Source organism: Mauremys mutica, chromosome 1 (assembly GCF_020497125.1).
Source record: "Mauremys mutica isolate MM-2020 ecotype Southern chromosome 1, ASM2049712v1, whole genome shotgun sequence".
In the NCBI taxonomy this organism is placed as follows: Eukaryota; Metazoa; Chordata; order Testudines; family Geoemydidae; genus Mauremys; species Mauremys mutica.
The window spans coordinates 152,709,098-152,720,165 of NC_059072.1; the positions used below are offsets into that span (position 1 = coordinate 152,709,098).

At 48.5% G+C, this 11,068-nt stretch overlaps 1 protein-coding gene across 5 annotated transcripts in view; it reads left to right on the forward strand.

Annotated features, from left to right (window-relative positions):
• Positions 1-10,272, forward strand: part of KPNA1 (karyopherin subunit alpha 1) — a 127,563-nt gene extending 117,291 nt beyond the window's left edge. For all 5 annotated transcript variants that reach the window (XM_045000847.1, XM_045000835.1, XM_045000842.1 and 2 more), the window contains one exon: positions 6,432-10,272. In XM_045000847.1, coding sequence (XP_044856782.1) covers positions 6,432-6,619 — 188 coding nt within the window. In that variant the 3' untranslated portion in view covers positions 6,620-10,272. The remainder of the gene's footprint in view (positions 1-6,431) is intronic.
• Positions 10,273-11,068: the final 796 nt, after the last annotated feature.

Sequence of the window (11,068 nt, forward strand, 5' to 3'; positions counted from 1 at the left end):
GATTCTGGGGTGTGACTGTCTCCTACAGTTGTGGGAGGGCAGGGATGGGGAGGGCCTGTAAATTACCTGGCCTTTAATACCAGCTCTCTGCTTCTGGGTCCTTCCATACACCCTCCTTTTCCACAAAAACAATGAGGAGTCCAGTCCATACACCCTCCTTTTCCATGTGCCTTCATTCAGGCAGTGCCAGATATTCTAGTTTTCTTCCTATTCCCTCAGGCTTAGAGGGACAGTGGGGTAAAAAAAAGGGGGGGGGGGAGGAGGAGGATCCAGGGAACTACAGGAACTTCCAGTCCCTGGAAAAATCATGGATCAGGTCCTCAAGGAATCAATTTTGCAGCACTTAGAGGAAAGGAAGGTGATCAGGAACAGTCAGCATGGATTCACCAAGGGCAAGTCATGCTTGACTAACCTAATTGCCTTCTATGTTAAGATAACTGGCTCTGTGGATGAAGGGGAAGCAGTAGATGTGCTATTTCTGGACTTTAGCAAAGCTTTTGATACAGACTCCCACAGTATCCTTGCTAGAAAGTTAAAGTAGTATGGGCTGGCTGAATGGACCATAAGGTGGATAGAAAGCTGGCCAGATCATCGGGTTCAACGGGTAGTGATCAATGGCTCCATGTCTAGTTGGCAGCCGGTATCAAGCGCAGTGCCACAAGGGTCGGTCTTGGGGCCGGTTTTGTTCAATATATTCATTTAATGATCTGGAGGATGGCGTGGACTGCAGCCTCAGCAAGTTTGCAGATGACACTAAACTGGGAGGCGTGGTAAATACGCTGGAGGGTAGGGATAGGATACAGAGGGACCTAGACAAAGGATGGGGTAAAATAAATCTGATGAGGTTCAACAAGGACAAGAGCAGAGTCCTGCACTTAGGATGGGAGAATCCTATGTACTGCTACAGGCTGGGGACCGAGCAGCTAGGCAGTAGTTCTGCAGAAAAGGACCTAGGGGTTACAGTGGATGAGAAGCTGGATATGAGTCAACAGTGTGCCCTTGTTGCCAAGAAGGTCTAATGGCATTTTGGGCTGTATAAGTAGGAGCATTGCCAGCAGATCGAGGAACGTGATCATTCCCCTCTATTCGGCATTGGTGAGGCCTCATCTGGAGTACTGTGTCCAGTTTTAGGTGCCACAATACAAGAAGGATGTAAAAACATAGGAAAGAGTCCAGCGGAGGGCTACAAAAATGATTAGGGTGCTGGAGCACATGACTTATGAGGAGAGGCTGAGTGAACTGGGATTATTTAGTCTGCAGAAGAGAAGAATGAAGGGGGATTTGATAGCTGTTTTCAACTACCTGAAAGGGGGTTCCAATGAGGATGGCTCTAGACTGTTCTCAGTGGTAGCAGATGACAGAACAAGGAGTAATGGTCTCAGGTTGCAGTGGGGGAGGTTTAAGTTGGATATTAGGAAAAACGTTTTCACTAGAAGGGTGGTGAAGCACTGGAATGGGTTACCTAGGGAGGTGGGTCTAAGATTCTAAGGAATCTCCTTCCTTAGAGGCAGGGGCGGCTCTACAAATTCGGCCGCCCCAAGCAGTCATGCGCGGGAGGTGCCCCGGAGCCGCGGGAGCAGCGGACCTCCCGCGGACATGACTGTGGAGGGTCCGCTGGTCGCGCGGCTCGGCTGGACCTCCCGCAGCTGCGGGCGGTTCGCTGGTCCGGCGGCTCCGGTTGAGCTGCCGCAGGAATGCCTGCGGGAGGTCCAGCCGAGCCGCGGGACCAACGAACCGTCCGGAGTCATGCCTGCGGGAGGTCCACTGGAGCCGCCGGCCGAGCGTCCCCTCCGCAGTCATGCCTGCGGCAGGTCCGCTGCTCCCGGGGCTCCGGTGGACCTCCCGCAGGCATGACTGCGGCAGGTCCGCCGGCCCAGCCTGCCGCCCCCCTGGGAAAGGGCCGCCCCAGGCGGGTGCTTGCCCCGCTGGGCTCTGGAGCCGGCCCTGCTTAGAGGTTTTTACAGTCAGGCTTGACAAAGCCCTGGCTGGGATGATTTAGTTGGGGATTGGTCCTGCTTTGAGCAGGGGGTTGGACTAGATCAGGGGTCCCCAATGCGGTAGTCGCGGGGGCATCTAAATGCGCCCGCGTCCTGGCCGGCGGTCGAGCAACCGCCGAAATGCCGCCGAATTTCTGCGGCATTTCGGTGGCAACGCCTCTTGACGTCGCTTGTCGGCAAGTGGCGTCATCGAGAGGCGTCGCTGCCGCATTTTTGGGGCATTTTGGCGGCGATGCTTCTCGACGCCACTTGCCGCCGACAAGTGACATCATCGAGAGGTGTCGCCGCCGCCACGGTCCATCGTCTGGTGCCCACCAGACAAAAAGGTTGGGGACCACTGGACTAGATGATCTCCTGAAGTCCCTTCCTACCCTGATATGATTCTACTACTGTGCGCCCCCTTACCTCCTTATCAGATTTAAGGTGTTTATGTACTTCAATGAGGCCCTTCATTCCATGTCTTTTTCATCAATTGCATGAGGTCAAGGTCCCTCTTCCATCCAGCCTTCTGCTCTGACTTGGTGCATTCTACATTTTCTGCCTTGAATCTCCTTCCCCTTTAGATTCCTCTGTACTCCCTAACAGGATGTCTAAAACATCCTCAAAAACATTGAAATGCCAACTCTCCAAAGGGACAAAGGCATGTCCTTAGAGGATGGAGAACTCACCCCACTCCTCTGAGTCTGATACTAGTGAGGAGAGTAGGCTTTGATCTGAATGACCTGAGGGTGCTGATAGACAGGGTGCAAAGCACCCTAGATAGCTTGGAGGATGCATGAAGCACTATTGTGCTTCCTGGAAAAGGGCCCTCTTTCTGCCTGGAACACAGTCACTTCCAGTATGTGATATTTTTCTTTTAGCCTATTCTCTTTTCTGAGGATCTTGGAAAATAATATGGGCACACTCACAATAGCTGTCAGTGGGGGGGGAAAGGATCCATATTTTCCAGTATTTAGCCAATATTTAGTATTCCTGGACGCCTTCCTGGTGACATAAATGGGTAGTTTTGGTGCCTCAAGTTTGGTGTTGGGAGAAAAGTTCCCTAACCTTTTACTCTACTGGGCAATCCATTTCCGTACCAGCCAGGGCTTAGTACTACTTCCATCTGACAAGTTTGGAGTTGCCTCCATTGGGTTTCTGGATTGTCAGAATTGGGTTTAGAGAATTTGGACCATTCTAATTGAACCAGATTGATCACAGATGGTTCGGTATATCCACATTAATTGTGTTAATCCAATGTTAAGGGCATCTGCAGGTTTGTTTTGTCTCCACATTAGTACTGTTCTAATTGGTTTCCAGTGCAGTGCCTGTCTTTTAGTTCCTGGCAAGTCTCTGAGAATCTGAGTGTCATCTGTGTATTTCTGGCATTTTACTTCATGCTGTTTCCCTGCCTCTTGGCATTAAATGCTGAATCCCACAGGTGAGCGATTTGAAGTTGAAGGAGTTGATGCCCATCAGGACAGTCTGGATGTAACCAAAGAGAAACAGTGGAACACATCACATGCAGTTCCACTAATCCCTGCCATATTTCTGAGACTGAACAGCAGGATTCCATAGACAACTATATTAATTGCTATGAAGAGGTTGAGCCATATGAATGTGCATATCTGGCCCTTATCCTTGATCCTCTTCAATCTGCCATCATCAGTATCTTTTTTTGCCCGAGGCCTGACTGGTAATGGTCCAGGATATTAATAGCATGTAGATGAAGTTGGAGGCAATCTTTGCTGAGCTTCTCAGCTTACTTATTAGTAGTGCTTAGGTACTATGGTGATGGACTCTATAAAATGCTAAAATAAATTAAACTGGGATATTAAATACTGAGTGATAGCTGGAGAGCTCAGTTGTGTTGAGCAATAATTTCTTAAACAATAGCTGGACTGTGGCCTACTTAGGGAAAAGGCAATACTCAGAGAGGGGGGTGGGGGGGTATCATCTTATAGAATTGTAGAAATATAGGGCTGAAAGGGAACTTGACAAATCATCAAGTCCAGCCCCCTGCATTGAGACAGGACCAAGTAAACCTAGGCCATCCCTGACAGATTATCCACCTGTACTTAAAAACCTCTAGTGCCAGGGATTCCACAGCCTCCCTTGGAAGCCTGTTCCAGAGCTGAACTACCCTTCTAGTTAGAAAGTTTTTCCTAATATCTAACCTAAATCTCCCTTGCTGCAGATTAATCCCATTGCTGCTTCTGCTACCTTCAGTGGACATAGAGAATAGCTGATTCCCGTCCTCTTTTTAACAACTCTTAACATATTTGAAGACTGTTATCAGGTCCCCACTCAGACTTCTTTCATCAACTAAATGTGCCCAGGTTTTTTAACCTTTCCCCATAGGCCAAGTTTTCTAAACCTTTTATCGTTCTGTTGCTCTCCAGTTAGTCCACATTTCTCTTGAAGTGTGGTGCCCAGAATTGGACATAGGTGGAGTCACCTGTCCTAGTCAACGTATGAGAGTCAGTTTGTTTCAGTGTGTCTTTGGTTTACAGTCATACAAATGAGGGCTCCACAGATATATCCACACATCAGGCAGATGTGGCCACACAGGTTTGCCACAGTCTGCTTTCTTTGCTCACGCTTCTCTTTGCCTTTTTCTGTTCTGCTATTCTCATCCTGATCTGGCAGCAGCTTCTCATCTGTTTGGATTAACTTGGGCAATTTTTAGATGAACTTTGAGCGTGTCCTTATATTGTTTTTACATTGGCCTGCCAGTATACGTGCTCCCTTTTTTAACTGTCCATAAAATATGGCTTTGGGGGATCACATATCATCCATCCACAAGGTGACCAGCCCAGCAAAGCCGTGCCTGTAAGATTAGGGATTCAACACTAATCATGCAGTACTGGTCCAGGACTTTGATGTTTGGTATCCTGTTCTGCCCGCTTGATGTTACAGATTCTTATCTGTCTGCAGACAGTGCTTCTGAAAATGCTGTAGTGGCTTCCAGACTACCAGGCCTGATTTTGTCATGCCTCTGTGTGCAGTGCACATTTTTAATACTGCCCTGGGGAACTGTCCCTCTGCTTAGCTGCTTTCCCTACTTGCCCAGTTCCTGGGGAAGAGCAGCTAATTAGACCTACTGCAGAAAATAGCCAGAGTTTTCCTCTGGAACCAATACCATTCTCACAGGAGAGGAGGAAGAAGCAGAAAGAGCCCAGCAGCTCTTCTCCCTTCTCCCCCCTCTCCTGTGAATGACGGGACAGATCCTCGGTTCCTCTCCTGGTCTGGGAAGTGGGAGAAGGGGATCACCACTGCAGTCCTCCCATGGCTGGGAGAGGGAAATGAAGTACCCAGGAGGAGCAGAGGTGGGGCTGTTTGGGGCAGAACTGATGAGTGGGGGAATGGAGGGAGCAGAATTGATGTGGGGACAGCCTTGATTTGGGGGTTGGTTAACAATTAATTGCTGAGCTGGAGGACAGGCAGGTGAGAAGGTGACAGACCCACACACACTTTTTTTCAAGTCACTTTAAACACTGTTTGCAGTAGTTCAGCTGCATTATACATGCAGAGTAATGGGTCCAGCACACAGAAGCACTGTGTGAACACTACTACAGCAAGCATACTCGCGACACAGTCTAATCATGGAAATGTTTCCAGGCTTTGCTATTCAGATCCTCAGAGCTTTATCTCGTGATCTGGTTGTGCAATGGGAAACAAAGAACCTATGTAACAGAACCTGGTCTTTTTGGTTGTGGTGGAAGAGAGAAGAGCTTCTGCAATGGAGCTCTTTCTGGAGGTGCAGAAGCTTGTTCTCAGCACAGAGGTGGGCAAACTACAGCCTGTGGGCCACATCTGGCCCGCAGAACCATCCTGCCCAGCCTCCAAGCTCCTGGCCCAGGAGGCTAGCCCCAGCCCCTCCCCTGCTCTCTCCCTCCCCCGCAGCCTCAGCTTGCTTGGCTCCTGGGGCAGCGCAGCTGCAGAGCCTGGCCTGACCAACTGCTCTGTGCTGCGCGATGGCGCGGCTGTAGCACTGCCAGCCACCGGTGCTCCAGGCAGCGTGGTAAGGGGGCACGGAGCAGGGGCGTTAGAGGGCAGGGGAGTTTGGGGTGGTGGTCAGGGGGTGTGGATATGGGGTCGGGGGGAACAGGGGGTTGAATGGGGACATGGGTCCTGGGGGGGCAGTCAGGAAGGAGGAGGGGTTGGATGAGGCTGTAGGGGGCAATCAGGGGACAGGGAGAAGGGGTGGTTGGATGGGGCAGGGATCCTGGGGGTGTGTGTCAGGAATTAGTGGAGGGGTTGGATGGGGCAGCAGGGGTTGGGGGGGGGGCTACAACCCTCTCCCCTAACCGGCCTTCCATACAATTTATGAAACCCTATGCGGCCCTCAGGCCAAAAAGTTTGCCTACCCCTGCTCTAGCAGGTGGGATGGGGAGAGCATGTGTGTCTGTCCTGGACTGACCTGTGCTTTTTGTTTGCTTCTTTCCCATATAGGCCTGGATAAGATTGAATTCTTGCAGAGCCATGAGAACCAGGATATCTATCAGAAGGCCTTTGATCTGATTGAGCACTACTTTGGGTCAGAGGACGAGGACAGCAGTATTGCCCCACAAGTAGATCTCAGCCAGCAGCAGTACATCTTCCAGCAGTGTGAGGCTCCCATGGAGGGCTTCCAGCTCTGAGGTGCCCCATGCTATCTGTTCCTCCACCCAGACAGTCCTCATGTAAAGCCTTGAGTCACCCTTGGAGTGATTCCATAACCCCTTACTGTCCCCATCTACCTGAGTTCCCTTCCCATATTCTTCCTTGGGTGCCTCCTTGGATGCCTTTCTGAGCTGCATTCAGTCCTGACATAAAATGTGTCAGATTAATTACTTTGCTTTATGTGCCAGCCTGGGCATTGGCGTATGGAACGCTTCACAGATATTGGAGTAAACTCTGTCCCCTGCAACTACAGCCTCCAGTGGACATACTTCCTAGTTACTAGGCACATTGAACACAACTGAACCTGTCCCGTTACAAAACTGAGCTCCCATCTGGACTCCACAGGCCACTTCGAAGATCTGGACTCTCTCATTCTCTCCTCTCAACCCAAAAAGGACTTGTGAGTAGGTCAGTCTTATCCCCTCCCTAAAAGCGACTTTTGTAACTGGCTTCTAAAATGGAGAAACTACCACATTGCCCCATCCCTAACACAATGTGGCCTCTTTGTTAAAGTGGAACGCTTCCTAACTTCATGCTTCTGATTCTGGTCCTCACTAGCTTAGTCACAGATGATATATCTCTACCCACTCATCCAGCTTTTACATTTTTCTATTCAGCTTAACTTGAACTGGTTTCTGTTCTGTAAATTACCTTTTGATGTAAAATCTTAGCGTGCTAAACTGTCAGCGCGAGGAAGACTCTGTAGTGATAGGTCTCCTGACTACTTGCAGTCTCATGACGTAGAGCTTCCTGTTTAAAATACCAGCCCACCCCATAAAATAGAAACCTCCTGATCAAGGTCTGTTTAACAAATATACTGTGATACTACATCCCATCTTTCCATTTTCCCCTCACTACTCTCATGGCCCCAGATGAATTAGCATGGAATACATGGTTCCTGTAGGCCACACTTGTAAGGCATTGCTGAGTGCGTGACTGCTGTAATTTACAGCTGTAGTCAGCCCCTTTGACTCTGCAGCCTGCTTGGATCACAAGCATCTAATGCAAAGATGGCAATTCAGTTTCTGAATGTAATGGATTCATTGGGCTGCATTCTCTCTAGCCATTTGGGACCTTTTGGAATACACCTTTTCCCCAGAGTAAACATTTCAAAAGTTGCCCCTACTGCAGTGTCATGCATTTGTGGTAAATCCTATTGGCAGAACTGTCTACAAGATCCTTCTTATGGCTTCATTCAATGACAAGCCCCTGCAAGAGCTTCAACCACTCACAGGGTACAGGTTTAAAAAAAGCATTTATCAAACTGCTGAAAGGCCTAAGCATTAACTCTGTGTGACCCCTTCTTTAAAACCTGTGCTTTAGGATGGAAACTGATCTGTGAGGGCATTGAAGAAAGCCACCTGTTGCCTCCCTTTTGAATCCAATCAGCCTCCACCTTCCCTGTTACTTTCTCTAGTGCTGCTTTGTGCTCAAGGAACATTTGGTTTACTGCACTTGACCTGTAAATTGATTTCAATTCTTTGTAATTTTAAAGGTTAAATTAGGTGATTAATTTAAAAACAAAACAAAACCCCTCTGTGTTGCCTTTACATCATATGATAAATAATTGTTTCTCTTTCTTGAAGGGTAACTTGAACTGTTTCTCTTTCTAGAAGCACTGATTAGTAACAAAATCTTGTTTTGTCATTTGGAATTTTTGTGCTAGATTTTAAATGTAAATTACCAATAACATGTCATTTCTATAGAATTTGTTTAAAATCATGTACTTTTTTTTGGATGGTATGAAAATGCTACATATTTTGTAAACAAGTCTAGGCAAAGTGTGTGTGTGTATATATATTGTGTATATATAGATGTATTATTCTGTATGTATACACACACGCACATACACACATACTGTGTGTGTTTTCTCCCCCAGACTAGTGAAAACAATGTGGTGCATTGTTGTATATCCTTGCCCTTCCCCCCGCCACCCTAAGGAAATAATGACAGTTGCCTCTAAATAAGTGAATTAAAACAAAGTCCATTTAAACTGAGTGGCTTGCCTTTCTATGTAAGGAACCTGGCTAGTGTTTCTGTTACTTATGCCAGTGGATATGTGAATTCAGAGCAGAAAGGGATCCATTTTTAATGGGCGGCAACATAGTCTAGTGCATGGAGAGTCAGGACTCTTGGGTTCTGTTCCCAGTTCTATCATGTAGTATGTGTAGCCTTGGGGAAGTTACTTTACCTGTTTGCACCTCTCTTTATCCACCTGTAAATGGAGGTACTCCCGTTTGAGATCCTCATCCAAGTACCTTCATCAGCCTATGGTCTTATTTCAGCTCTGCCTTACTCTTTGGCCTTGCCACTATTGCTCACCTTCTAACAGTTTCGATGCTTTAAGCTGGGCCCCACTTCACAGAAGGGAGAACGCAGGGCTGCCAAATGTCACACATCTGGTAACTGTCCTCATCCCTGCAGCTCAGCCTGTCACACACTTGACTGAGCTACAGGCGGGAGCTGCATTTTCTTCTCCAGACACTAAGAGCTGCTGTGGAACCTGGCAGGAAACTAGGCCCCTGCTTGATCCAAGCAAGGAAGGAGCAGCAAAGGCGGCAGTGGTTGTGGTGGGTGGTTGGCAGGGACAGAAGGTGAGGGGGATTCAAAACTACCCACAAGCTTCAGCCAGCATCCTATCTCCTTGCTGGAGCACGGGCCCTCCAGCTCGCATCTTTTTAAGACCTTCTGTGCCATTTAATCTGTTCCAGGACCAGCACAAGGGTCCGTCAGTGCCATCTGGAATGGGTTTTCCGGGGGGACTCTATGGCAACTTTAGCAATAGGACAGTATTTTCTCTCTCAAATGCCTGGTCCTGGAAGGATAGTATACTCCGGCTGTATATGTGGCCATAGGCATAGGGCTCCTGGATTCATGCCTGATATAGGCAGCATGGTTCAAGCCTTTAGTTCTTCCACAGCATATAGTTCTGGAAGACACCTGCCACCTTCAGCCAGACTGGGTTATGGGGCATGTGTTGCGGATGAATATTTTACTCCTTAAGGTAAATGTGACCCTGAGCCTCGCTATGGACCAAAGAGCAAGATGGATATGAAATAGCATTCTGCAGATGGTCTGTGCTCCCCTCAATCAGTCTTGATTTAGAGTTGTAGGCCCAGATAAGGGATTTTGTTGGGGTGTATTGAGGGGGCCTCCCATCAGCCAAACCAAGTATCTAGGCCAGAAACCCACTTTCCAGGTCTTAACCATTGGTTGTTGAGTAACACTGCCCTGGAAGCCATCACAGTAGGAGAGAGGCTATCTTGTTTGAAGGCCACATCTGGAAACGTGGATTCCTTCACTACCCCCATGAGAAACATGGAGTTTACTTTACCTGTGCTGATGCTCAGGCACCTGCAAAAACACCACTAAATCAGCAACAGTTCAGAGGAGGAGCATAAGGACAGCCCTATGGCCCAGCCTTTGTTTGAAATTCTAGAATCCAACCAGGACTAGAATAATGTAAATATAAAATGGTAACATCTTCTACGTTAACATTAATTGTCTGTAAACTAAAATTGGCTGTGCATTATTTTTGTCAGATACGAGAAAACATATTGGTATGACTACTTGTGTTTCAGAAAAACAATAAAATAAACTTTATATCCTCAGCTGAAGGTAGGCACCTTGGTTTTACATACATTAGGCTGGTACAATTAAATGTTGATTGTACATAGAACATCAAATCAAATTCATTTATCATGTCTTAAGGGTAAACTATTTTAGTCACTTTTATTGCAGGGTTGTGTAAAAAAGAAACAAAGTAAAACCCTTAAACTCAGGTTACAGCACACCCATAATTTCTTGTCAACTCATTGAATTATTGCTCTGTAGGTGGTGTTCCCATAAGGGTAGATTGAAACTATGAACCTTGGGGGCCTGAAGATCCAGCCCACATGTGGGTTTTTGCTCTTTTTGGCTTTAGAATGTGCAGGTTTCCAATGAACAGGGAGGTCCTAGGTCAGGTGGGCAAACTTTCTGACCTGAGGTCCACATCGGGGTTCTGAAACTGTATGGAGGGCCAGGTAGGGAAGGCTGTGCCTCCCCAGACAGCCTGGCCCCTGCCCCCTATCCGGTCCCTCCCACTTCCCACCCCGACTGCCCCCCTCAGAACCCCTGACCCATCCAAACCCCCTGTTCCTTGTCCCCTAACCACCCCCTCCCTGGACCCCCCCCCAATCGCCTCCCCCCGGAAACTCTCCCCCTTGTCCAACCTCCCCTCCTCCCTGTCCCCTGACTGCCCCACCCCCTGTCCACAGCCCCACCCCCTAACAGGCCCCCCAGGACTCCCATGTCTATCCAACCGCCACCTGCTCCCTGTCCCCTGACTGCCTGCCGGGACCCCCTTCCCCTTATCCAAACCCCCCACTCCCTTACCATGCCGCTCAGAGCACCAGGACAGGCTGGCGGCTCTCGCAGCCGTGCTG